The sequence below is a fragment of the Camelus dromedarius genome, chromosome 7, assembly GCF_036321535.1.
Source record: "Camelus dromedarius isolate mCamDro1 chromosome 7, mCamDro1.pat, whole genome shotgun sequence".
Classification (NCBI taxonomy): Eukaryota; Metazoa; Chordata; class Mammalia; order Artiodactyla; family Camelidae; genus Camelus; species Camelus dromedarius.
Genome location: NC_087442.1, coordinates 1,163,421 through 1,191,376, shown reverse-complemented (window position 1 = coordinate 1,191,376; position 27,956 = coordinate 1,163,421). Strand labels below are relative to the sequence as shown.

General features: G+C 45.2%; 1 protein-coding gene across 3 annotated transcripts in view; it reads left to right on the top strand.

Annotated features, from left to right (window-relative positions):
• The first annotated feature begins 2,151 nt into the window (after nt 1–2,151).
• UBE3C (ubiquitin protein ligase E3C) overlaps nt 2,152–27,956 on the top strand; it is a 99,827-nt gene continuing 74,022 nt past the window's right edge. The window contains exons 1-2 of one of the 3 annotated variants that reach the window (XM_031455819.2): nt 2,152–2,336; nt 25,684–25,737. In XM_031455819.2, coding sequence (XP_031311679.1) covers nt 2,271–2,336; nt 25,684–25,737 — 120 coding nt within the window. In that variant the 5' untranslated portion in view covers nt 2,152–2,270. Of the gene's footprint in view, nt 2,337–13,754; nt 13,800–25,683; nt 25,738–27,956 lie in introns of those variants that run through there. The other 2 variants (XM_031455816.2, XM_064487146.1) reach the window with 2 other exon arrangements.

The window sequence follows — 27,956 nt, the reverse complement described above, 5'->3', positions numbered from 1 at the left end:
TCGCTCTTGTGTGCGAGGAAGTTCTTGCAGCAAAATTTGTAGCAATGACAAAATGGTGTCAACTTAAGTGCCCGACACCAGGGCAATGGTGAGATAACAGGTTAGGCCTACTCCTCAGGAGGAATAGAGTCCTGCAGACACCTTGATGCTAGCCCAGTGAGGTTCTGACCTCCAGAACGGTGAGATAATACGTTTGCGTTGTTGAAGCCACTACGTTTGTGCTAATTTGTTATAGCAATGATAGGAAACTAAAAAATATCGACAGACATGTCCTTGGCCAATGTAGAAATTTTGAAAATTACCCGGTAGATGGAGGCAACATATCTTAATTACCAAGAAAGCTGATACTGGAGAACTAGGCTTGGTGGTCCAGTTAAATGGGTTTCCTTCTCCTCACTTGTGGCCCTGACCTTGGGGCAAAACCTGAGACCTCAGTGTGGACTTATTTACTGAGGAATATTACCAATATTTTACTGACTTTAAAAAACCTAATATTTTACTAATATAATCTATATAAAATAAAATACTTTATTAACATTTTACAAATATTTACTTACTGGACATTACCAATATTTTAAATCTTTGCTCATCTGACAGGTTAAAAAAACTGTGACGATTTATTTATAAAATCTGTAAAATTTCCACATTGATAAAATTTGGACATTTTTGATGAATCAAGGATTTCTTGACATAGAGTAGCTTATATATTAACTGGGAAACTGCACTAGTCAGTGGCTTTTAAAGTTTTTTGATCCTGACTGCTATGATCTAATTCACATGCATACATATTGTGTGTGTGTGTGTGTGTGTGTGTGTGTGTGTGAATGGCAGAATTGTTCAGAATGACATTGAAACCCATTAATGGGTTGTGAAATGTACTTAGTGATTTGCAACTAGTATTAAAAAAAAAGACAACAGAGTAAAAAATAGTGCATCCCACACAGTAATGATAAAAGTTTTTAAGATTTTGGTTTCAGTCATATGTATATGAAATGTATGTATATGATACATATTTATGTATATATGTATATGATACATAGTTCTCTGTGTATATATGTATATGTATATACCCTTACGTATGTGTCTGATATGTATTTGTGTATATATGTGCATGTGACATTTATGTATGTATATATACATATACATGATATAGACTTTTATGCAAATGTATGTGGTATGTATGTGTATGTGCATCTGATACAAGTTCTCTGTGTATATGTTATCTTTATATGTATGTCTGATATGTATTTGTGTCTGTTTATGTGCATGTGACACATTTATGTATGTGTATGTGTGTACATGATATGCACTTCTATGCATGTGTATGTACGTGCTGTGTATTTATCCGTGTGTGTGTATGATGCACATGCGTACTTGTGCACGGAGTTAGCACATGAGCTGGGTCTCAACGTTAAGTGTACGCACTCCCTAAGGGAGTCGAGTAATAAAAGCGATCTTTTTCCTCAGATCAATCAAGGGTGGTTTTTTATCGAGAGCTCCGATCCCGCTTCTGGGAAATGCGCACAAACAAAATCCGAGTCCGGCTTCGGGGTCCTGGCGCCCATCAACCCCTAGGGGCACCCGTCCTCGGAGCGCAGCGGGCGCGGAGCTCGCCAGCATCCCTAGGGCCGCGCGCCCCCGGGAGAAGGCTGCCCCGTGCCCAGGCGCACCGACTACTCGTGCCCGACCCCGACACGCCCCCGCGGCACCTGCGCCGCACCTAGGCCACCCCGGCCCCGCGCCCCCATGGCCCCGCCCCTCGTCCGGCCCCGCCCCCGTCGCCGGGTGCAGAGCCCGCGCGCCGCGGCGCCTTCCCACGCTCCGACGCGCCGTCCGTGCGGGCGCGCGCACGCGGGCGGCCGCCGGGGGAGCGCCGCGGCGTCGGTGTCGGGCTCGCGCACGCCGCCGGGGCGGCGCACGGCTGCGGCGGCGGCGGCCATCTTTCCTCCCGGCGCTGCTCCCGGTGCAGGCGCGGGGTCCGCGGCCCTGCCGGCGCTCGGGCTCGGCCGGAGCAGCGGGACGCGTGGATGAGGGGCAGGCGGCGGCGGGCCGCCCCCCAGTGTCGCCGCCCCTCCCGCCGAGGGCAGGCCGGGCGGGCCGAGCGCCCGGGGCGGGCTCGGGGTCCTTTCCCGGCGCGGCCTCGTCCCCGCCGCGCCCGCCCCGCCGGGACCCGTCCCCCGCGCTGCCCCCGCCGGGGACCGTCCCCGGGCCGCCCCGCCCAGCCGCTGCTCTCGGGGTCGGGCTCCTCCCCGATGGGATAGGCTATAAAGATGTTCAGTTTCGAAGGGGATTTCAAAACGAGGCCCAAGGTGTCCCTGGGAGGCGCGAGCCGGAAGGTAAGGGCGGCCTGCGTGTGCGCGGCGCCGCGGGGCCTCGGGCGGGGGCCGGGAGGGACCGGGCGGGGGCCGGGCAGCGGGGCGGGGGGTGGGCGGGGGCGGGCGGGGCCCGCGGGCTCCTTCCCCGGCGCGGGAGGCCGGCTGCCGGGTCACCTGTCCCAGTGGCCGAAAGCAGGTCTGGGAGGATGGCTGATGAGAAGGGCTTTGCGGGCCCGAGTGGCCCAGAAGCTGCAAGGATGCTGAGGGCGGCAGACTTAAATTTGGGTGGAAAACTCGGGGCAGGAGACAGTGCTTCTTTCAGAAATGAGCCCAGGTACTTACCGCACTTGACCTCGCGTACTGATTGCCTAGGGCTGTTTTCTGAAGTGGAAAGTGAGCAGAGTGTGTGTTTTAACGACAACAGTTTGTGGAATTGAGGCAGAACTCCTCACCATCGGCCACATGTTTGAATCCAAGGCTGTGAAAGTTATTCTTTGCCCGCCTTCAGAAAACACTTCTGCAGAAACTCTAGGACTTTTTTGTTTACCGTTGGTCTTACAGGTATTCTTAGGTCATGGTTTCGAGTAAGGGTGGGCAGACTAGCTGCTCTGCTGCCCCGTCTGGCATCCGTCTGTTGATTCAGTGGAGTTGCCCGTAGTTCAATGCCAGTGTTGCTTCATTTGCTTGCTTTCCGCCAGTTCTCCGCTGGATCCCTTTCCTACCTGTTTCAGTTCTGTCAGATAAAAAATAAAGGTATCGTACCCCGTGCTGAGGGTGTTTGAACAGTTTAAGTGAATATAATTAGCTGATTGTTTACCAAATAATTTTCTAAAAGGCCCTTTAAATGGTTCGTGTGTTCTGTTAGCATGTTCTGTATGCTACATTTACTAACTGATACGTGACCCTGAGGTTAGGTTGGCCCATGACCCTAAGTGGATGCTCAAAACCATGTTAAGGCTATTCCTTTAAAAGTTGTGCAGTCGAGGTGTGCACATGAGGGTTTCTTTTTCTTTTTTTGTATTTGATGGTTTCTGAGGGTGGAGGAGGGGAACCTGGTAGGGAGTTGGAAGAAGTGTGCTGATAATTTTCTAGCTTTGGGTTTTGAATGATGGCGATTGGCTGGAGGTGGCTGTCTGCAGAACTAGGAACCAGACTAGGTGCCGTATTGGTACAGCAGAGTTGGCGTGGCTAACATTCAGTGGCTTGGGTACTCATGAAAATTCCAAATGAGAACAAAGGATTTGTGCTCTTGGAAGAGGCCAAGGAGAACCTCAGGCTCAGATCTAGTTTACAGGTAAGATAGGAGCCCTTGAGTGATCGCACACACACAGAGCAAGCCAGTGGCAGGCGGGTCACCACCTTAGAGTCCACATCACTTTGTTGATGTAGGACCTTTTGATTTGTCACAGAGCAGTGCCCCGGCATGTCCTGCTGGGTGTTGGTCTTGTTTTCTCACCGAGTAACACATCTCTTCTTCGAGGAAAATAGTTCCCTATTTTTTTTTTAACATTTTTTTATTGATTTATAATCATTTTACAATGTTGTGTCAAATAATAGTTCCCTATTGATCAGAACCTTGAAGGGAGATTTCACATCTTTTCAGCTGTGCAAAACAGTTTTCCTCCCCTACCCCCCACTCCTTTTCATTGAGGTACAAGCGTTAAGTGTTTGTGTCTCCTGGAGGAGCCTGAGGCGGAAATCCTTGTGCAGGTGAAGTTGAGGCAAGAAGAGGAGAGGGCAGGGGACCTGGGCCTTCTGGATTGAAGTGCAGCTTCAGCCCCCTTGAGGTAAGGGGGCTGGCATTTTTATATCTCCTTACCATTTAGTCTTTGTCTGCAGGCTGCCCGGGTGAGGGTGGGACTGGAACCCTGCTGGCCCCTCAGCTGAGAGCAGTTCTCCTGAGAGAGGAGAGGAAGGAGCCTACTGTAGCTCCGTCACACTGGCAGGAGGTTGGGTGTACAGGAATCTATGCTGGGGGATTACCTGTAAGTTTGGCTGGAAGGATTTTTACATATGAACCCACCCCCAAGACCACCACTGCCACCAGGCAGCGTTCCCAGCATGCTGTAGGCTCCCTCCTGCTCCCTCTGTCCTGAATTCTTCCTCCCCAAAGATAATTACTGTTCCAGCCTTTGTTGCCATAGGTTAGTTTTGCCTGTTGAACTTTGAGTGTGCTTGGGGTCCCCCTTTTTTTGGATGTGGTTTCTTCTGTCTCACAAGTGGAATCCATCATCTCATTTTGTTGCCTTATCTGGACATACTGCAGCTGGTCCATACTTGTATGTGTCTCTTGGGGAACACGTGCTCCTGTGTGCTGGGTCACAGGACCCGTGGGTATAGCTCTGGCGCAGTGTCCCCCCAGGTGGCAAGTCTGCGGTGTCTGAGGTTCCAGTGGCCCCACTTTCTTGCCAGCACTTAGCGTTGTCAGTCCTTCTGCTTCTGGCAGTTCTGGTGGTTGTGTAGTTTCCCTGTGTTTTTAATTTTGTTTCTTAGCATCTAGTGACCTTAAACACCCGCATGTGCTTATTTTCCTTAATGCTCTTTGGTTGCAACATGAGTCCTTTGTCTCATTTAAAAAACAAAACCTTAAAATGCTCTTTCCCCCATGTCTTAAATTATTTGAAGTCTTCCCTTTTTTAAGCTTAGTGGAAAGTGAGTAGTTGCCACCTTTTGAGTAAATACATCTTTTTTCTCCTCAAATTAAATATTTTCAGTGTTTATTTGTGAAGGTTCTGTGTAGGGTCTGAAACGTTGTAAGGAGAAGTCCATGCCTTCATTATAATCTAGTTGTGAAGAAAAAACTTAATTAAAAGTTCAATAACACTAGAGAGTAATTACCACATCTGGCTTTCCCTTGGGCTGACTCGGGAAAGGGGAGAGTTGGCTGGGGCTCAGTCCTGAGGGGTGGGGGGAGTTAGGCCGGTGGGAGACGGAAGTATTCCAGGTGGGCGGAGGGGTGTAAGGGGTAGATCTATACTCGGTTCCACTGATTCTAAGTCCCACAGGTTTCCATTTCGTAATATTCTGAAGTCGGGACACATCTTGATGGCATGACATAGTTTATTGGCAGTGTTCTTTTCTTTTCTTCCTACTGCGTAGAAGATTATCTTAGGGATCATTTGATTACAAGTATGGAAATCCACTGAAGCTAGCTTAGTAGGTACCTCACGGAATGTCGTGGCAGAACCATACCCAGATACCAAGCCATCAGCACCTTGGCATGTGGCAGCTCTCAGTCCTTCGCCTGGGCTGCGCGGTGTCCTTGCTGCTCGGCGCTCTGCAGAGCAGCTTCCTCCCTTTCCATTGCACAGGATCTTGGCGGGATGTGATTTCCTAGTTCTGGTCCAGTTGAAACAAGTGAATCTCAGTTCCACTTCTCAGGAGGGGGAATCTGATGGGCCTAAGTCAGGCTTTCCTCTCACAAGCAGAGTCTGGAGAAGGCGTTGGAGTCCGGTACAAGTCGAGCAGTCTAGGTGTGAGGGGCGGGAGGTCCACTCTCCAAGAGGGGGGTGGCTGTTGGATGAAATGTCTCAGTTCCTGTGGACGGAGTGGGGCTAACAGGCACACGTGTGAAACGGAGGAGAAATCTGGGCTAGGTGCGCAGGTTTGGGCATTAAAAGCAGATAGGTGAAGTCATCTAGGGAGAAGGCGCGGAGGGGGGTCTTGTGGGACGACAGTTAATAAGTGAAGGGAGTGCTTAGCAAAGAATCACAGGTCAGGCAGGGGAAGAGGAGTGACCGCAGTGCCGGGTGCTGCGGGGAGGTGACACGGGAAGACCTGGGGAACCTTGGAGGGAGCATATTCCAGGGGAGCAGGGTGGGGGCGGGGTGGGAATCAGACTGCAGCTCATTGAGAGGTGACAGGAAGTCCCAAAGCGGGTGGACTCTTTTTGAAAAGTGGAAGAAGGCTGCACCCGGGGTGCAAAGCAAGGTTTCAGTTTCTTTGGGGCGGGAGAAACTTGAGCAGGTGTATTGACCAGCAAAGGAGCTAGGAGAGGGGGCGGCAGTGCTGTCAGTCCTGGGGGAGGCAAGAGTGGAGGGATCAGGTGTGAGCAGAGGAGGGAAATAGTTCAGGATTTAAAGAAAAGAAATGGATGTGGAAATAGCAAAGTTTAAAGACAGGAGGAAGGAAATTAAAATTTCCTTTCTACCTTTCCATGGATAGTTGAGGTAAGCATGGCAGTGGAATTAATATTTCCTTAATGTTTGTCCATTGCTTTAAAAAATGGATGTACTTTATTTTATAGAGAATTTTTAGGTTTACAGAAGATCGAGTTTCCTCATGTCTCCTCCTCCACCTCACACTTCCCGTTACCACCATGTTGCCTTAGTGTGCTTCATTTGTTACGACTGATGAGCCGGCATCAGTACAGGAAAGTTCATTCTGTATGTTGTACTTTGTGTGGGTTTTGAAGAGTTGTGTAATGACATTAGCCACCAGTACAGTATCACATGCAATCGTTTGTTGCCCTAAAAATTCGCTGTTCTTTACCTCTCCATCCTCCCCCTTACCCCTCCTCCCCTCTGCCACCACTGATCTTTTTACTGTCTCCATAGTTTTGCTTTTTCTAGAACGGCCTGTGGTTGAAACCATACTGTGTGTAGCCTCTTCAGATTGGCTTCTTTCACTTAGCAATACGCATTTAAGTTTTCTCCATGCCTCTTTGTAGCTTGATAGCTTGCATGTTTTTTAACTTTTTATTAACAGACATTTTTAGAGAAGTTTTAGGTTTACAGAAATTGGGAACGTACAGAGTTCTCACACACTCCATCTCCACCCCATGTTGTTTTCTCTGTTATTTACCTCTTGCCATAATGTGATATGTTTGTTACAGTTGATTGACCAATGTTGATACGTAAGTTTTTAAGTTAAAAAAAAGTTTTATTTTTTTATTTTATTGAAGTATAGTTGATTTACAATGTTGTATTAGTTTTTGGTGTACAGCATAGTGATTCAGCTATGTATATATGTTCTTTATCATTATAGATTATTATAAGCTATTGAATATATTTCCCTCTGCTACACAGTAGGACCTTGTTATTTATCTGTTTATATATAGAGGTTTGTATTTGCTAGTCCCAAACCTAATTTATCCCTCCCCACCCACTTTCCCCTTTGGTAACTGTAAGTTTGCTTTCTATGTCTGAGTCTATTTCTGTTTTGTAAATAAGTTCATTTGTATCATTTTTTTTAGAGTCCACATATGAGTGATGACATATGATGTTTGTCTTTCTTTGATTTAATTCACTTAGTATGATAATCTCGTGGTCCATCCATGTTGCTACAAATAGCATTTCATTCTTTTTTGTGGCTGAGTAGTATTCCATTCCGAACGCGTGCGCACACACCACAACTTCTTTACCCAGTCATCTGTTGGTGGACATTTGGTTGCTTCCAGGTCTTGGCTATTGTAAATAGTGCTGCTGTGAACATTGGGGTGCATGTGTCCTTTTGAATTAGTTTTCTCCAGGTGTATGTCCAGGAGTGGGATTGCTGGATCATATGCTAACTCTATTTTTAGGGTTTTGTGTGTGTGTGTGTGTGTGTTTGTGTGTGTGTGTGTGTGTTGGTTGTTGTTTTTTGAGGGGGAGGTAATCAGGTTTACTTACTTTTAGGGGAGGTGCTGAGGATTGAACCCAGGGCCTCATGAATGCTAAGCATGTGCTCTACCACTTGAGCTATACCCTCCCTCCTCTATTTTTAGTTTTTTAAGGACTTACCGTACTGTTTTTCATAGTGGCTGCACCAAATTACATTTCTACCAACAGTGTAGCAGGATTCCCTTTTCTCCACACTCTCCAGCATTTATTGTTTGTGGACTTTTAAATGATGACCGTTCTGACTGGTGTGAGTGATACTTGACTGTGAGTTTTGATTTGCATGTCGCTAACAATTAGGAATATTGAGCATCTTTTCATGTGCCAGTGGGCCGTGTGTGTTGATGTATAATTATTAAGTCCTTAATTTTTATTAGGGTTCACGCCACGTGATGTACATTCTATGGGTTTTGACCTTTTCAGACTGGCTTCTTTCTCTTAGGAATAAACTTTTAAAGTTGCTCTTTGTTGACTGATACCATCCCCACTCCCCAAATGGCTGAATAATATTCCATTGTCTGGATGTACCAGTTTATCCATTCATCTGCTGAAGGACGTCTTGGTTGCCTCCAAGTTTTAGCAGTTGTGGTAAGGCTGCTGTAAACATCCACATGCAGGTTTTGTGTGTGCAGAGTTCTCACCTCCTGTGGGTAAATGCTGGGAGCACGATTGCTGGATCCTGTGCTGAGGTTGTGTTGAGTTTTGTAACTAACCACCAAACTGTCTTCCAAAGTGGCTGCACCATTTTGTATCCCCCCACCCCCCACCCCGCAGTGACTGCAGCTCCTGCTGTGTCACGTCCTCGCCAGGGTTTGGTGTTGTCAGTGTTTGATCTTGGCCGTTCTGATAGGTGTGTAGTGGTATCTGACTGGTCTGATCTGCGTTCCCTGATGCCATACGATGTGGAGCGTCTTTTCAGATGTGCTTGTTTGCTTTCTGTGTATCTTCTGTGCCGGGGTGTCTGTTGAGGTCTTTGACTCATTTTTTAATTGGATTCTTTGTTTTCTTACTGGTGAGTTTCAAGAGTTCCTTATATACGTTTTTAGTGTATTTCTGTGTATTTTATACACATACAAGTCTTTTTTTCAGATACTTCTTTTGGATATACTTTCTCCCAGTTTTTAGCTTGTCTTTTCATTCAGTTAGCAGAGTCTTTTGCAGAGCAGAAGCTTTTAATTGTAATGAAGTCCAGTTTTACCAATTTTTTTTCATGCAGTATGTTTCTTATGTTGTGTCTAAAAAGTCATTTCCAAGCACAAGGTCACCCAGCTCTTCTCCTGTGTTAGCTTCTAGTAGTTTTATAGTTCTGTATCTTTCATCTAGGTATCTTTGTGATCCATTTGGGTTAATTTTTGTGAAAGGTTTTAAGGTCTGGGTCTAGATTTTCTTTTTTTCTGTTTTCACAGGTACATATCCAGTTGTTCCAACATGTTTGGTGGAAAGCTGTCCTTTCTTCATTGAATTACCTTTGCTCCTTTGTCAAAGATCAGTTGGCTGTATTTTTGTGGGCCTGTTTCTGGGCTCTCTACTCTGTTCCATTGGTCTGTTTGTCTCTTTGGGGTTGTTTGTTTTGTTTTTGCCGATACTATACTGTTTTGATTTCTGTAGCTTTATATTAAGTCTTGAAAGTCGAGTAGTGTCAGTCCTCCCAATTATTGTTGTTGTTGTTGTTTTAGCATTGTGTTGGCTCTTCTGGGTCTTTTGCCTTTCCATACCAGCCTTGAGTCAGTTTGTTGATATTCACAAAGTAACTTATTGGGGTTTTGACTGAGATTGTGTTGAATCTATAGGTCAAGCAAGTTAAGAAGAACTGATCGTGACAGTACTGAATCTTCCTGTCCAACATGCGGTGTCTCTCTAGCACTTTAGTTCTTTCATCTCATGCATCAGGCTTCAGTAGTTTACCTCAGGTAGACAATGTCTTTCTATCTCAGTATATATATATATATATGTAGTTAGATTTAGATTGAAGTATATCATTTTTCTCATGCTGATATAAATGATACTGTGGGTTTTTTTTTTTTTACCCTTTAATTAATTATTTTATTGAAATATAGTCAGTTTGCAGCGTGTCAGTTTCTGGTGCACAGCATCATGTCTCAGTCATACGTATACGTGCACATATCCCTTTTCATGTTATTTTTCATTAAAGGTCACTACAAGATATTGAATGTAGTTTCCTGTGCTGTACAGTATTAACTTGTTGTTTATCTATTTTATATATGGTAGTTAGCATCTGCAAATGCCTAACTCCCAATTTATCCCTCCTCTGTAACCATAAGTTTGTTTTCTATGTATGTGAGTCTTTTTCTGCTTTGCAAATAAGTTCATTTGTGTGTTTTTTTGCTTTTGTTTTTTAGATTCTTCATATAAGTGGTATCATATGGTATTTTTCTTTTTCTTTCTGGCTAACTTCACTTAGAATGACATTCTCCAGGCCCATCCATGTTGCTGCAGGTGGCATTTTTTATGGCTGAGTAGTATTCCATTTTATAAATATACCACAACTTCTTTATCCATTCATCTGTTGATGGACATTTAGGTTGTTTCTACGCCTTGGCTATTGTAAAGTATGCCGCTATAAACATTGGAGTGCACGGATCCTGTGTTTTAAATTTCAAATTCCAGTTGTTCGTTGCTGGTGTATATGAAGGCAGTTTTGTATTTATGGTTTACCAATTTTTCCCTATTCCACACCCCTCGACCCCTGACAGATACTTTTCTACTCTGTTTGTAAATGTTTGACTTTTTTTTTTTTTTAAAGACTCTGTGTATAAGTGATATGATACAGTACTTGTCTCTCTCTCTTTCGGCATATTTCACTTAGCACAAGGCCCTCAAGGTCCATCCATGTTTTTAAAATGGCAGAATTCCTTCTTTTTTGTGGGTGGATAATACTCCATTGTGTGCACACACTACACCTTTTTTATCTACTCATCTGTTTGATGGACGCTTAGGTTGTTTCGTATCTTGATCACTGTGAGTAGTGCTGCAGTATCAGGGTGCAGATACCTGTTCTGTGTCCTGTTTCCATTTGCACTGGATAGATACCGAGAAGTGGGATTGCTGGATCAGGAAGAAGTTCTGTTTTTAATTTTTTGAGGAACCTTAATATTCTTTCCATAGTGGAAACATTTTTTTTAATTTGAAATTTTAATTGTTCATTGCTGCTACATGGAATGACAGTTGACTTTTGTTTATTAACCTTGTGTCCTGCAGTGTTGCTATATCCCTTAGTAGTTTTGGGGGGCTTTTTGTTAATTCTTTGGGACTTTCTACGTGGACGATTATGCCATCTGTGACCAAAGACAGTTTTCTTTCTTTCTTCCCTATCTTCCTTTTTATTTCCTTTTCTTGTTTTACTACATTAGCCAGGCCTTCCAGTATGATGTCAAAGACGGGGTGACAAGAGGACATCCTTGCCTTATTCCACGGTCTTAGTGGGAAGTTTCTAGTTTCTCACCATTAAGTGTGATATTAGCTGTAGATGTTTGTGGTGGCTCCTTACCAAGTAGCAGAAGTTCCCCTCTAGTACTAGTTCACTGAGACTTTTTATCACGAATGGGTGTTGGGTTCTGTTAAATGCTTTTTAACGCATCTGCTGATAGGATCGTACGACTTTCTTTAGCCAGTTGCCATGGTGGATGGCACTAAGGGCTTTCTGAGCTTAAACCAGCCCTGCACACCTGGGAGAAGTCCCACTTTGCTGTGATTCGTAATTGTTTCTACACATTGTTGGGTTCAGTTTCCTGGTATTTTGTGTGGGGTTTTGCATCCATGTTCATAAGAGAGATCCGTCTGTAGTTCATTTCTCGTTGTGTCTTCTGGTTTGGTACTAGGGTGCCGCTGGCCTCCTGCAGTCAGCTGCGCTCCAGGGCTGCTGAGGCCAGCTCTGTAATTGTGGTTTCCCCTTCTGACTGGTCTAGACCACTCTTCAGATGATAGGCACTCTGATTGGCCAGTTTTATAAAGCTGCCCTCTATTGTGTAATTGAAGGTCTTACCTAAAATACGTTAACTTTAAAAATTTCCATGCTGCTTTACTTGGAAAAGGTGACATTTGGTGTATGTGTTGTCATTCTCCTCTGTCTGTGTTGCAGCGGAACATGGAGCTGTTTCTCGCAGATCTGGCTTCAGGTGAAATGGGGATGTTTTCATAGATGAGATTTTAAAATGTTAATTTACTGTCAGGACTGGTGTTATTTACTTTATACTGTTTTATCCAGCAGCAGCACTGCATCTGTTCTCTTGAATGTAATTATCTGCAGCCTGCACAGATGAGACCAAAAACCTGTGTTTCCTGCAGCAGGTAAGGTCAAGAACTCTTGATCTGGTGGAATAGAAGGACGAGACCACTTGTGTAATTCTCTTTGGACTTGTCTGCAGAGCCTGGGTGAGACCAGCAAGGCACCGAGGGTGCTCGGGTTACAGCCCCGAGAGCGAGCGCCTCCGTAAGCTCTGTGCCTGGACGCCGGCCTGCCTCACCCGGGCCCTGTCTGGCTGTGCACGCTCCTGTGTGCTGATGTGCTTGGGCTGTGGAGCTAGCTGCCAGCTAGGTTTCTGAGTTAGTCGGTGAGTAGGTCACCTCATAGGACCTAGATGAGCCTTCTGAAGAGGGCGCTGCAGAAGCAGTAGAGAGCGTCCCTCGGTGGCTATGCCTTTATTCCTGCAGCTGTAAAGAACGCTGGCACCTGGGAGGTCGGGAGTTAAGCACCTTGTTCTTTGACTCTGACCCTCGTTTCATGCCTCGTTCCACTGCCACGGCCTCTTCACGAAACCTTATGTTGCCAGCGTGGCCTGCCGGCGTGAAGGCAGGAGCAGCACCTTCCTTCTGGTGCTGTTTCTCCAGAGTCTGTCACCTTCGGTGCTGACCAAGTTAAAGACGGAAATACTTGCTGGGGGTGTGGGTGGCAGCGTCAGCTGGCCCAGCCTCCCAGAGGGGCGGTCTGGTGGTGTGTGTGCAGAGTCTCAGACAGGTCCGGCCCCTCCACTCCGGTAATTGTACTTTTAGAAATTTGTTTTCAGAAACTAATTTGATAGGGCCTGGGAAAGAAAAGATTTTGTTTGTGGCATTACTTATAACATTGAAAAATTCAAAACAACCTAAATGTCTAACAGCAGGAAATTTGTTAAACAAATGGTAGTAATACATGCAGTGAGGTACTATAAAGCTACTTAAAGTGGTCATGATGTATGTTTGTTAGTGTTATAATTTATTGATGTCTATTCATTATAGGTATTAAATGTGTCATTTTAATGGAAACAGGTAGATAGCAAAACAGTACCGCAGTCTGCACTTAAATTATGTCAGTCTGAACAGTCGTGATCTCTGCTTTACCAGTTTCTGAATTAACAGTGAATAAAGGACAAGTTCTCTATTCATGCCTAAGAGTGGCCTAGAGCACTACTTTTGTTCTTCTGTTCTGTGGGGCAGGTGTGTGGGAGCAGCTCTGGGTGCTTCTGGCTCAGGGGCTCTCGGACGCCAGTCTGGTGCGGGCTGAGCCTGGAAGTCAGCGCTGGGTCAGTAACTCACTCCACCTCCCTGCCACTTGGATGTCCCCTTAGGGCAGCCTGAGTGTCCTCATAGCAGAGCAGCTGGCCTCCCCAGAGCCGGCGATCTGAGAGAGCAGGGAGAGCACCCAGGGCCTGAACTGAGTGCGTCCGACTATCACGCGTGTCACTGTTGCCCTCCTCTGCTTATGGTGGGGGGATGGGTTCCACCAGTCTGGAAACAGCACAGGCAGAGGAACCAGTAAACTAGAAGAGCTCAGAGAACTGGAGAGAGAGAGGACTGACTTGAAGCTCCCTTCTCCCAGGCAAGGCAAAAGGATGAAATCATGCCATTTGCAGCAACATGGATGGATCCAGAGATTATGCAACTAACTGAAGTAAGTCAGACAGAGAAAGAGAGCTGTTACATGGTATCGCTTAACATGTGGAATCTAAAAAAAAATGATGCAAATGAACTTATTTACAAAACAGAGGCAGACTCACAGACACAGGAAACAAACTTAAGTGACCAAAGGGGAAAGCAGGGTGGGGAGAGATAAATTAGGAGTTTGAAATTAACGGATGCACACACTACTATGCATAAAATAGGTGAACAACAAGGACCTACTGTGCAGCACAGGGAACTGTATTCGATGTCTTGTAGTGACCTATGCTGGAAAAGGACTGTGGAAAGGACCAGATGTATACACATGTGTGTATAACTGAGTCACTTTGCTGTGCACCCGAAACTGACACAGTGTTGCAGATCAGCTACGCCGCCGTTTAAAGAGAGACATTTATACTGTGGGTTATCCTGCAGCTGAGGATTGGAATATTTTCTAAAATCCAGCTTTGTTGTCTTTTTAAAATTGCTGTAGCTGTTCTTTGTATGAACTAGGTATGAAGTATACATGTTTGTCCTTCACTTTTGGACATTGAGGTTGTTTTTTTTTATTGCGAACAACATCTTTATAGCCAATGATTTATAACTATTTTTTAGGATAAATTGCAGAAAGAAGCTGAATTGCTTGGCCAGAGTGCACATGTTGTGAAGACCTGCGATAAGCTTTGTTGTCTAGAACACATGACGTGGGCTTCCACTCCCTGGCCTTGCAGTGAGGTGCTGCCTCTGGGCAGCTGTGTGTGGTCGCAGAGCACAGTGCAGTGAACCCCGAGGGCGTTTTGTCTCCAGGTGTTTGTTTTCTTTCCTTATTTGTTACAGTTACCTGTGCTGCTATCCTCAGCATCTGTCCCCTGCAGGGCGCTGCAATCCCATCTCATCTTGGCTCCTGCTCTGTGTGGAAGAGGTGCTTGTGTCCCTTGGAGGAAGAAATCAGGGTTCAGAGATTCCAAGTCATTTAGTGAGAACCACGAGGCTCCATGATGTGAGCCCTGGTCTGTGCACTGAGCCTCGACTGGGTGTGTGTAGCCTGCATGTCTTGTTTCTGTCCCTGCTCTGCTTAAGTTTTCCTGTACCTGTCTGGCAAGTCGAGGACCATGTCCTGCAGGTGCTGAGAAGGTGCTTTAACAGTCCTGTGTCTTTTTGAATTAATTTTCCTTATAATGCAGCTTTAATGCTCTTTAAAAATTTTTAAGGAACATTAGTGAACTCTAGCATGTTGGCAAACAGCACGGTTCGTATCACATCGTTGTTGCAAAAGATGAAATTGTAAAAAGTATAATGGGAACTTGAAAAAATGCTCATCTCCACGACCGTCTGGGCTTCTCTTTTTCACGTCTTGTAATGGGAAAGTCATAATTCTTGATAATGAGAAAATTAAATTAGATTATCATTAATCCTGCTTGGTCTAATAATGTTTCTATATCCAGTGGACCTTTAAAACAGTTACCTTATTTTAATTGAAAAAGGTTATGAAAACTGAGATTCTTCCAAAGGGCATATAATGAAGTCTTCCTCTCATTGAGACTCCAAACGTTACCAATTTCCTTAGTATTTTTTCAGAACTAGAGTAAATATAAATAAACATATCCCCCGACCTTTTGAAATAAAAAGGAGAGCAGAGCACATTCTTCTCTCAAGCGCTGCATCCTAGTGATAATTCTGTGCCAGCACCTTTAGGTCTGTGTGGTTATTTTTGTGGATGTGTAATATTCCATCACATGGTTTGTGTCATGTAACCACTTTGCTGTTGACAGATACATACGTGCAGGCTGTTTCCTGGGTCTTGACATTAAAACAGTAATTAACATAATCATCACATGGTTTGGGGGTAAGAAAAGAAAGTCTTTTGGAATTTATTATAATGGGATTTAAACTATTGAATTTTTTTAATGTTTATACATACATTTTTATTTAAGATAATAACATACATTTTAACATTTAAATGAAGGAAATTTTCTTTTCTTATGTAATATGCATGTATTAAATAAGAGCCTCTGGAAACCATTGAAAGGAATGTACTATTCCTATTTCAGAGCAACCTCCTCTAGAACATTTGGTTTAAATTTAGAATATTGAGTTTAGGGAACTTCAATAAAAGAGGGAAAATGAGTAGCTTTTTTGTCATTTTCTTCTATTTCCTGAATCTTTTTTTTTTTTTCTGAAGATGAGCCATTTTTTTCCCCAGTCATACATACACATATATTCATTGTCATATTCTTTTTCATTAAAAGTTATTACAAGGTATTGAATATAATTCTGTGCTATACAGAAGAAATTTATTTTTAATCTATTTTTATAAAGAGTAGTTAATATTTGCAAATCTTGAATTCCCAAATTTATCCCTTGCCACTCCCCTTTCCCCCCAGTAACCATAAGACTGTTAACTATGTTTTGGTACTTTAAAGTTAGCTCTTTTCTGACTATAAAGTAATGTTTATCATGGAAAACTTAAATACACTGAAACATATAAAGAAAATTACCTATTTGGAATCCACGCACAACTTAGGAATGACACTGTTAATATGTGTGTGAGTTTTGTTCTGGTCTTTTTCTCTGTATTGTTTGAACTGGGAGTCGTATCTTTTTAGTAACTTGCTGTGTTTTCAGGCACCTTAAGCATTTTGCGTGTTTGTGAGCTTGGTTGCTCGCATACTTTCACAAAGGGTCCTCCTCACTGACCTGCAAAAATAGGGAAAGCCCACAAATCATAGGCTTCATGTTACTCAAAAATAAACCTTTTGATAACTCTTAACATTTTAATTGACTCAAAAGAAAGTATTTTACTTGCATATTCTTCGATTTGTGCATAGCTACTAGTATTGTACCTGAGAGTGGGGAGATACACTAACTGAAAGGGATGTGACACTGTTCTGTTTACATTGCTGAGTGGAGTAAATTGCTAATGGAAAATGACCCAGACAGAGGAAGCATAGGAAACCTCATGGTTTTTTTAAAATGTGAGGTATTAATTAACGTGCTGAAGTTCTTTTTACAAATGTTTAGCGGTCAATTTGAGCATTTGGCTTTATGGACCTTGTCATGTTACGTAAATTTACCTTGAGCTATATTCAAATTTTTGATGATACAGTTTTTTTATTCTGAGGCTTAATGACATCTAATTTAAACTGTATATGACTTACTTTTTAAATACTTCATTTTGTTACCATTTAATTCATTAGCATGAAGAAAGCATTTTTCCCCATTTAAAAAAACATCTTTATTACTGGTATTTGTGAAGTTTGGCCATATTTAGCTTGCAGAACCGAGGGTAAGACAACGTGCCTGAAGCTAAGAGATCAGATAGGGAGTCTGCCGTGATGTACCGCTGTTCCGGTGTCGGTGAGTGGGCGCAGCGCCACAGCCGTGAGGTGGGCGGCCAGCTCTGAAAGCGGCTTGTGTCCAGTGGGGCAGGGCAGTCAGTCGTCAGTGTGGCTGTGAAACTGGCGTGTGGCTGACTGCTGCTAGGACTCCCCTTCTCTTCTAGGCCAGTGGAACCTAGGAGGTAAAAGATAGTCCAAGAATGATAAGTTGAAACCAAGAACTTGCTAGGAGTCAAAATCTGAATGTGCTGTTCGCTGGCACCTTGTCCTCTTCCTGCAGGCCGCTTAACTGTGAACTTAGTCTTGGTTATGTTGAGCTGTTTTTAAAAGCTTATGTTCTTAGTGTCATTATTTTAAATTTAAATTCTTTAAACTTTAAAGAAGTTTAAAGATTCTTACTTTTAAGAAGTTAATAGTTTCTTATTTTAAAACAATGAGAAAGTATTACATGTACATGGATTATAATTCAAGCAGTAGAAGATAAAGATGCAAACAAAAGCCTCCCTGCCTTTCCCCCGCTGCCCCCTCCTGCGTCCCTCGCCCTCATCGCGGTCTGTTGCTGGGCTCCTCCTGTCCTCCTGGAGCCTGCTCTGAGCGGAGCCTGCTCTGAGAGGAGAGCCACTGAGGTGGGCGTCGCTGCCCTCTCCTCTTGTTTGAACACACGTGGAGCATGCTGAGCCGTCTGCTGTAATTCCCTTCTGCCCTGGTACTCTGGAGAGAGTTCAGATCAGTGCAAACAGATCAGTGCCTTTAAAAAAGAAAATTGTGTATGATAGATACTTCATGTAATGTTCTGTAACTTACTTAGCTGTCATGTATTTTAATAGCCATTTAGGTTGTTTTCAGCTTTTTTGCTAATTTAAACGTCATTGCAGTGCATATCCCTGTATATGTGCCAGCAGTATTTGCAGGTTAAATGTCGAAGTGCTGGGCCAAAGGCTGTGTACATTTTAAAGTTTTGTAGTTGTTTCCAAATTGCCCTCGAAGATGATTATATCAGTGCGTGAAAGCTGCTCCTCCGTTGTCCTCCTGGCATGTTACCTCAGTTTAAAGTTTGCCAGTTAGACAGGGTACAGAGCCTATTTCATTGTGTGCTTATTGCATTTTTCCTAAAATGAGTAAAGATGAAGTTCTTATGTTTAAAAGATTTCCCTGTATACTGTTCATAGCTTTTGCTAACTGTTCTATTTGATTGTTGATTATTATTAAGGCTTTACAAATAGTTGGTTTTGCAGTGTTACAAATGCTTGTCCCCACTTGGCCACTCTTCTACCCTTGATTATGATGTTTTTCTGTGTGGAAAGGTTTAATTTTACGTGGTCAAATTTATCATTCTTAAATAATGACAAACAGTAACATAGACCCAATGTGTGATGTGATATTTCTTTCTTAGAGTAAGCCTTCCTCCACATGGAGATTCTAAAAACTACTCCCGCGTTACCCTCACATGTGATGCAGTGCCGTGTGTGTGCAGACCTCAGGTTTGTCAGGAGCCTGTTCTGACGTGAGGACTGGACATTCAGTGTCCCTTGTTAGGCCCGTCATGGTTGCGGTGCTGCTGTGTTTGAGCAGTGCACTTCTGTCTTCAGGTGTGAAATGCTGCCTTTGTCAGAGGTGAGTCTCCCTGGAGCCCCGTGGCGGTGAGCCAGCCACCCCCACTTCAGCCTCGTTAGTGTAGGTGAGTGTGTGTCCCAGAGCCTGGTGTGTCGTGGTTCCGGTGGTATGTGGAAGAACATTTAAATTTTTTCGTAGTGTTTATTTCAACTCCTGATGGAAGAATACAGCTAGGATATTGAACCTGTGGTTTTCCTGAAATGCTTGCTCTCCTGAGGAGGGAGTAGGGAGCATCACGGTGGGCCAGGGGTGGACCACAGGTGGTCCGTTTCTCCAGCCCTGGTCCACCTCGCTCGGGAAGGTTCCTGGACGCAGAAGCTCCTTGCGCCTTGTAGTAGGTTTGTTTATTTTATTTTATTTTATTTTGCAGCAGGGTGAATTCTTCACTTTCGGAAGTTGGTACTTATTTACCAGTTCGAGCCACGTGTAGGAACTCAAGAATCGTGAATTGAGATCGGGCCTGTGCCTTTATTTTTGCGCCTGACTGCAGGGCTGGCAGCAGGCTGGGCAGTAAAGAGGCAGTGTTGCCTTTAAAGCCTAGTGGTGAAGGTTGTCTTATAAATTCAGGCGCTAGAGGTGACTGCTTTAATGATGCACTGGAACTAACTTACTGCCTGCACACAAAACATGAATCAAACAAACACAGAGAAGGCTTCTGAATTCGGGGGCTTTGGAGCTGAGAGAGCGAGCCCGTCCCGTGATGAGCCAAATTCCAGTGTGAAACCAGGCTTTCTTCTGAAACCATAAGCATGCCACCCCAAACCTCTTAAACTTTTGGGAAGAAACAGGAGACTTCTAATCAGACTAAAAGTAAGTGCACAAGGCGACAGGAATGGAAAGTGCAAAAGCTGAGAACACATCATGGCAGAGGCTGGACCTGCTAACTGGCCAAATGCACAGAAAGTCGTGATTAAAAGTGGTGATTAGTGACAAAGCAAATAGCGTGCTTGATAAAATCCCTTTGTCCGGGGACAGAGTTCTTTGTCCACCTGGAGATGGGCCAGGTACGTGGAGCAGCTGCTACTCTCCCAGGGAAGATGGGGTTGGTGCTGCTCAGGGCGGACTGAGAGCCCCCGAAGTTACAAACTCAACTAATCCTTTACTGTTCGTCAGCTGAGAGCTGAATAAACAAGTCCATGAGGACCTTTTTAATCTAACTCATAAATCAGAGGAAATCTTTTAAAATCCGTTGATGACTTTGTGACAAAAAGTAACACGGACTTAACATGCGATGTCATTGGAAAAGCAGAAGATAGTAGGAAACACTGTGGTGGTTCAGTAAGGGGCTTGGTCCCTTGTCGTAGCACCGGAAACTTGACCTCTCTATGCAGAAGGCTCCTGTGAGTCTCATGTATGCCAGGATATTTAAGAGTAGTTCCTATGTCTGTGAGTCTGTTTCTGTTTTTTAACTCCTTTGAACTTATTTACTAAACAGAAACAGACATAGAAAACAAACTTGTGGTTACAGGGGTTGAGGGTGAAGGGATAAATTGGGAGTTCGGGATTTACACATATTTACTACTACATACAAAATAGACAGCAAGGTCCTACTGTGCAGCACAGGGAACTATATTCAATACCTTGTAGTAGCGTATAATAAAAAAATACGAAAAGGAATGTGTGTGTGTGTGTGTTAACTGAATCACTGTGTTGCACACCAGCAACACAACATTGTAAATTGACCACATGTCAAGAAAAAAGAAAAAAAAGTAGTTTTTAATAGTGTCAATTCAGCACTCGTGTTAAAAGCAGGCGACTGAACTGTAGCCTGCCTGCGGAAACTTGAGCACCCACTTCCCCCTGTGGACCACAGGCAGGTCTCTCCTTGACGTTGCTTCAGAGGAGATGCTCTTCCTCACCTTTCTGGCTGCAGCCCCACTGGCTTCTTTCTGCTCTAACTAACTGAAGGTGTATGGCGTGGATTACTCTGCATGCCTAGTCAAGATTGTGCTGTGGGCGAGCTGCTTAAGGGCTCCTCTCTAGGGGGTTTGCATGTTTAGCAAGAGCAGCGTGGAGGCTGCAGGAGCAGCCTGTCCACCTAGGACTCGTTTTTCACGGAGAGAGTCGAGGTCCCGCTGGAGAGCACGGGGACCTGGCTTCAGTATCTCGTAGTAGACTATAAAAATGAGCGACTGCGTAGGTAAGGAATAGCGATGACATTTGTGATGTTACAGTATTTTTGAAATTCTTTGTTGACGTCCCGAGAGAATGTAGAACGTTGAAATTGTCCATTGGATTTAAGATTTGCCTGGCCAGTATTCTGACTTGGGTGGCACCAAGTAATGCTGGCAAGGATGGCATAGGGCTTTCTGATGTCGGCCTCTGCACAGGCTAGTTTCTTTATTTATCATGAATTTGTTTTTCAACTTTAAAACCTTTGAAGCTTCAGTTTTCCAATTTTACCTTTATGCTTTCTAAATTTAATCCTTCAATCGTTAAATTGTGCACAATGCTAACCACCAGGATTTTAAAGAGAAATAAGACACAGGCTCTTCCTAAGGAACTCATAATTTATTAAAGGAGAAACAAATAAATATAGTTACAGTTACCTTCACTCTCCACTCTCCAGGGTCAGTAAGAGAAAAAAGGTTTTCTCTTTAAAGAGATACTTTTTTATGTGATCAAATCCTGGAGCTCCTGTTAGGCACGTAGATACAGACCCTGCTGAATGCTATATTATCAGCTGTGTGCGGTTGGAGCATGCTGGCAGGCGGCAGCCTGGTGTCTTCCCGCAGGCCGTCAGTGCTCATGAGAGGGGCTCCTCCTGCGCACTGTGCGCCACACACCCTGCTCTGGGCTGGCATGAGGTCTGCTGCACTGTGATCACCCATTCCTGCTGTTTTCAGTGATGGAGTCCGTTTTGTTTTCTTACTTTCTGCTCTACTCTGGAACAGTCACAGCCACACTGGCTCTGTGGCGTCACCTGCTGGAGGGACCTTCCACAGCACTGGGTGGCCACGTTTTTGTGGGTGATGCCCATGTTGGCCTCCGTGACTCGGACCTGCGCAGGTGGTCGTTTTCTGCATGTTGAGTGGTCAGCCCTGTGTTCCGGGCACACGTCCATGAACATCAGGTGTGCTACAGCAGTCTCTACATTGGGGAACCCACCAGGTCCTTGTGGGGGAGTGGGGGCGGGTGAGGTCTTCCAGGGCGTGCTCCATGGAAGAGATGACATTTAAGTGGTCTCTCTCAGGTGAGCGAGTGCTCGCCGGGTGCACGTGTTAGTGTCAGGAGGACAGGCCAGCCTGGGTGGAAGGAGCAGAGCACTGGGGACTTGAAGGGACTTGGAGGGCAGGATGTGTGGGAGGCAGCATCTGGAGATGGTATGAGAGACATAGTCGGGAGAAAAGGGAGGAGACGCTTGGCCATGAAATTGCCGTGCTGAAGGCTGTGTCTGAACTTGATCTCTGATGATCCGCTGGCAGTTCTCAGATCATGGTCACAGATAGGCTACCACGAAAGAGAAGAGTGAGGGTAGTATAGTAGCTTTACATGAGTTTGGTTAACTTCAATAACTGAGCTTTGAGAAGAGATGGTTCTGTTTAGTGTTCAGTGGTCTTTTAGGAAATGATTATTAGACTGTGATTTTTGTTTGTTTTGAGGGTGTGGCCGCCCCGTGTGAGTGATGCCATGGGGGGAGTCTGAGCTCAGGTGATGGGCATCTTGAACCCTGGATGGTCCGTCCACACGTCTCCTGGCTCTCCACCCAGAGAATCTCAAGTCAGTGAATTTCAGCGTCATCGTGACCTCCCTTCTGTCCCAGCTGTCCTGGTTCGAGGTTTGTAGCCAGAGATGGTGGTCTCAGCTTCATCTTTGATTCTGGCCTCGGACTCCCACACGGAGTCTCCGAGGTCAAGGTCAGCCCTGTCTCCCGCCCCGCTGTCCCTCCACTTCTGCTGCTTCATGGGCTTCCTCCCTCTGCTGCTGTTTTCCATCCTGTCGTCCTTCTGAACACATCCTTCCAAGATTTCTTTCAAGTTCACCTTTTCTTCCGAGTGCTCTGGGGCAGAGTCGGTGCGGTGCACACCCAGCGCCTGTCTGTGTGAGATGTGTGCTCACGGGGGCAGGGCCCGAGCCCGCTGATTCAGGCCTGACTGTGTCACCCCCAGGGAGGTGCTCAGTAACGGGCTGCTGCGTCTCCCACCAGACAGACCAGGAACTCCTCAGGAACGAATGCTTTTATTACTTTCCAGCTCTCCAGTCCCCAGCATGACCCTCTCACCCCTCAGATGACTGAACAGGACGGTCCCTGGGCGGGAAGCACAGGAAGCGGCCCTGGTTCCAGTTGGGGATTCAGTTGCAGTCCGGATGCCCCGTGACAGTGGGCATGGCTCGCAGACATGGATGGTGTGCTGCCACACTTTTCTCTCTGTGCTGAGTTGGCTCCTGGTGGCAGCCTTTGTGCCCCGGGACTCTCCGCTTCCCTGCGTGGCCTTTTCTAGATGTGCTGCCCCTGTTGTTTCTCAGCCCCTCCTGCTTCCCTGCATTCAGAGCTCAGGCCACATTTTGGTGATCAGAGAGTTTTTTCCTGTGGCCTCCCCCTCCCCACCAGTCTCTTCTCTGATATACCTTCCAGATGACTTACATTTTATGAAGATAAAAGATTTCTTAAATTTCTCAAAATGTGAAATAATATGATCGTATTTATTGTCCTTTTTCAAAGCGAACAGCACACTGCTCGCTGGCTTAGGCTGTGGACCCGTCGGGAGGTCGGGTGTCGGCTCACTTCTGTCGTCCGTGAACAAGGACAGCAGAGCTTCCTTGGAGAGCTGTGCTGAGGGACACAGCCCCAGCCCAGCCCAGAGGTGCAGGGTGCCGCTCAGCACGGGGGGTGCTTCCGCCGCCCGTGTTTGTCCTCAGGTGGCCCCTGCGCCTCCCCTCATCCTCCTGCGCTCCGGCCCGGGACGGGTGCGGACAGGTCAGTGTCGGCAGCCGCTGGTGCTGCCCCTGGAGCCGGCTGTCCCTGGTGGACTCCCCCGTAGACCTTTCCTCCTCTGTGAACTGTGCAGGGAGCACGAGTGCTCTATGAAAGGCCTTAACATTTAAAATGCGCTCTTGCCGTTAAAGTCACACCAGGCTCTGTGTGTGCCCGAGACTTTGGATATGCTCGCTGTGCTTATTTTATTGTTTTTGAAATGAACTTTTTTAAGGAGGAAACTTGATAGCTCTTGAGCGCGGGTAAGAGAACGACGCTCACATTTAGTAGTGCCCTGCAGGCCATCAAAGGCCAAGGGTGTCTCCCCTCCGCACGCCTGACACGGGCCCCTGTGCGTCGCAGTCCTGCACACAGCAGGCTGCAGACTTAGAGCAGAGTTTCTAGGAAACTAAGTGTCCAGTTAGAATCCAGTTATGCTTTTTAATAATTAGTATCTGTTTTGATTTTTTAAATATTGCAGCCTAGGTGCTGTGTTGCAGGTGTTCAGAAGTGCTTTTCAGCTGAATGGTTACTTTTCTTTTAGACTGCTTTGTTTTACTTAAAGGAAACGTTCATTCATTACTTTGTAAATACTGAATACCTGCACATGCCAGGCCTGGAAGCAGATGGTGGGGGCACAGGTGAGGCGCAGGCGGGGCCCTGAGCCATGGGGCTTCTGGGTTAGGACTGAGCTACGTGTGGAGTAAATTTTCCGGCTGTTTGCCAGCGTGGACCACTTTTAAAGGTAAACTGCGTTTAATGTCAGACACTACGTATATTTTCTCACAGTCGTAACAGCAGTGGCACTTTAAGAAATCGTAAGTCTTTAGCTATAACCAAGTAATGAACACATGTTGAATCTGGACAAATGGAATAAAGGAAGAGAGATTATAGGCATTTTCATACCACTTCTTTCATAAATCAAGATAATGACCAGAAATATGGTTGTATTTTTATCTAGAAGCTTTCCAGAATTCTGAGCGTCGCAACTTTGCACTTTTTACTTGAGATTTTTCCATTTCCCCCTTCTTTTAATTAATTAATTAATTAGAAACAAAATACTTTTCTGACCTTTAATATGGTAGATAAAGGCCTTATTTGAATTCAGGAAATTAAATTTTCTATAATGGAAAATATTAAGGATTTATTTCTTTGGCTTTAAATTTTGTCAGTGAGAAACCTCATTCTACACCTTGTGTGTTCCTTTACATATCAGTGTACTATTTGAAATTGACTTAATTACTTGCATTCTGACACTGTTCTGATGGGGTGTGTATTTGTGTTAAGAAAGTTAAGTTTATTGAATTTTCTAATGATCCATACACTGTTATCTTAGACTTTTAATTTTATAAATTTACAAAAATAAAATTCACATATAGTATAGCCTGAGACTGTTCTGGGGGAAGGAGGCTGTCTTTCAGTATTTTTATTTTATGTGAAATGTTTAACTTTCTCCTTTACTATTTCAGTTCCTTCTATATATCAAGTAATTTTGTTCAAAATATAGTTTTACTTATGATGAGAATAATTTTAAAAACTTGGTAACAATAAAGAAATTGATTTTTTCATTGAGATTTTAATTGAAATAATTGTAGACTCACGTGCAGCTATTAGAAATAACACAGAAAGGACTCTTGTTCACGTCAGTTAAGTTCCCCTGGGGGTTGTATTTTGCAAAACCGTAGTGTGAGCTCAGCCAGGATATTGATGTGTGTGCGATGCACTGGTCTTACACAGATCGCCCAGTTTTACTTAAACAAGTGTGTGTGTTTGTGTGTGTGTGTGCATGTGTGTAAGAAATCAGATTTTATTCTTAGAAAAACTACTGAAGTGCCAAGTTTAATTAGATCTGTGACCTGGGGGTGGGAGTGGGGAAACCATTTAACCTCTGGTGTCTCAGATTTCTCATTATGTCAGACAGTTTGATTGCATGATCTTTCGAATCCTTTTGGGTTAGAACATTCTATAATTTTTGTATGAGAATATTTTAGAATTTGAAATTATAATCTTCATCGTTTCTCTCTGTACAGGAAGAAAAGGCTTCTCTGCTGCATCGCGCTCAGGAAGAGAGAAGAAAGAGAGAGGTAACGGCGGTTTTGTGATAGTCTCCACAGAGGAGCACTTTTCTGTGGCATTTAAATGAGTCTTGGTTTTACTGTTACAGATACAGGTGTGTTACATGTGACATCACGTTATTCATTCATTCACTCAGTTATGTGTTTATTTGCATATTAAACTTGGGAAACGTTTCTGGATCGTTGGATTTCACAGTGTCATCCATCCTGGAACCAGTGTGGAAAAGATGGGCTGAAGGGGCAGCTTCCAGAGCAGAGGGAGAGAGCGGGCTTTCGGGTCGCTTGCATGCTCCTGGTGGGTTTCCAGAAGCTCTGGGAAGCCTTAGTGTGTCATGTCTGTATTTGGCCAAGCAGGAGAGAACTCAGTGTCAAGGCACGTGTCTGAACTGTCTGTGAAGAAGCTAAACAGATGAGAGGAGCAGGGGCATTTGCTATTTTATTCTTTATTTCATGTTTTATCTTTCTAGAGATAACTTCCTAAAATGGCTTTACTTTGTTGAGTCATCAGCGATTTTGGTGTCTTGTGGCCTGCGTTTCTAGATAGTTTTTTGTTTCATTTTTTAATAATTCGTTCAGTCCCGCCTAAGAAATACCGAGAGCTTGTCACGCTGCAGGCACCGTGCTGCTTGCTGAGTGTGCAGGTGGCAGGTCAGACTGTTCTGCTGGGTGGTGGAGCACAGGCGTTAGTCAGGGCGCTGCGGCGGTGACTGGGGAGGAGCGTGACTGGGACCGGGGAGGCCGCTGTGGATAGGGTGTCTAGGGAAGGCGTCTCTGAGCTGGTTAGGGTTGAGGGAATTCCTGAAGGATGAGAAAGGAGAGCTGTGGGAAGCTGGAGGAAGAGCGTTCTTGGTTAAGGGAACAGCAGGTGTGGAAGCTCTCAGGCAGGGCTTCTCACCCTCAGCCTGGTTGACATTTTGGACGGAGTAACGCTTTGTCGTGGGGACCGTTGTGTGTGTTGCTGGGTGTTCAGCAGCATCTGTGGCCTCTCCCTGTGCGATGCCCCAGCACCCTCTCCCCAGCTGATTCAACCAGAAATGTCTCTAGAAATGACCCGGTGGTCCCTCGGTGGGAGAGCTGCCCTCACTAGTGACTCACTGCTCAGGTGGGGTAGCTGTGTGTTGGCTGGTGTGTCTAACCCTCTCTGGGGATTCCCAGCCAGCCGTCTCCCGGCAGTGCTTCTGCTGCACACTGCCTCTCCTCCTCCTCTGGGACGCGCAGCAGAGGGCGTCCAGGCTCCGCCTCATGGCCCGCGTGTCTCCTGTACTCTCTGCTGACGTGTGTCCCTTCGGACGTTTGTACTTCGGTTGGGTGCTTTCTGGTCACCTAGCTTCTGGCCTCCGGACTGTCTGATAGCTAAATGCACCCATCGAGTTCTGGACTTCAGGTTTTATTTCAGTTCTGGAATTTTCTTTGATTCTCTTATCTTTTAATTTCTTGAACATAATTGCAGTTTCTTAAAGATAGTGTTTAAACTCTGTGTTTGGAGCTCCCATGCGTTTGTTCTGTTTGTCCTGTTGATTTTCATTTCTTGCCTTTGGTCTAGTTATTTCTGGTTGAACACCAGACATTGCACATTCTAAACTGAAGTGAGACCTTCAGGCCCTAGAACGTGACCTCTCTTTGGAGAGCTTCACATGTGCTCTGGCAGGCCGCAGGGAGAGGGACAGGTCACCTTTAACCGCTGTCGGGGTGAGCCGGTTTGAAGCTGGCCTTCAGTCCTTGGGAGGGTTGACCTATTTCCCATGCATCTGCCGGACGGCTGGCGTGTTCCAAAGACTTCCTCCTCAGCAAACAACTGAATAAAAATAAATGTTCTGACAGTTCGTGGGATGATACATGAGTGTTTAATTAAGTGCTCTTAGACTCATCATAGTTATGAGGAGGTTCCCAAACCGCGTTTAAGCTCAGGGGTTCCTTTGTAACCGTTTCGAGCTCAGAAAGCGCGCTTTCGTGACTGGGTGGTGTGTTCTCCGACCCTGAGGTGCTGGGAGTGTGTGTGCCTCTCAGGCCTGGTAGGCGACATTCACAGAAGATGTGAAACATGTCCTGTGATAAGACAGGGTTTAGTGTCACCTGGTTATACCTTGTGACTCGTACATCATTCGGCATCACTTCATCTTTGTGGAAATCTTAGTTTCTGTGTCTTTAAAGCAGGAGTAACACTCACCTGAACAGGTTCTGTGCGAATGCGGGCACGTAGGTGCTTCTCAGACAGTGACAGCCACGAC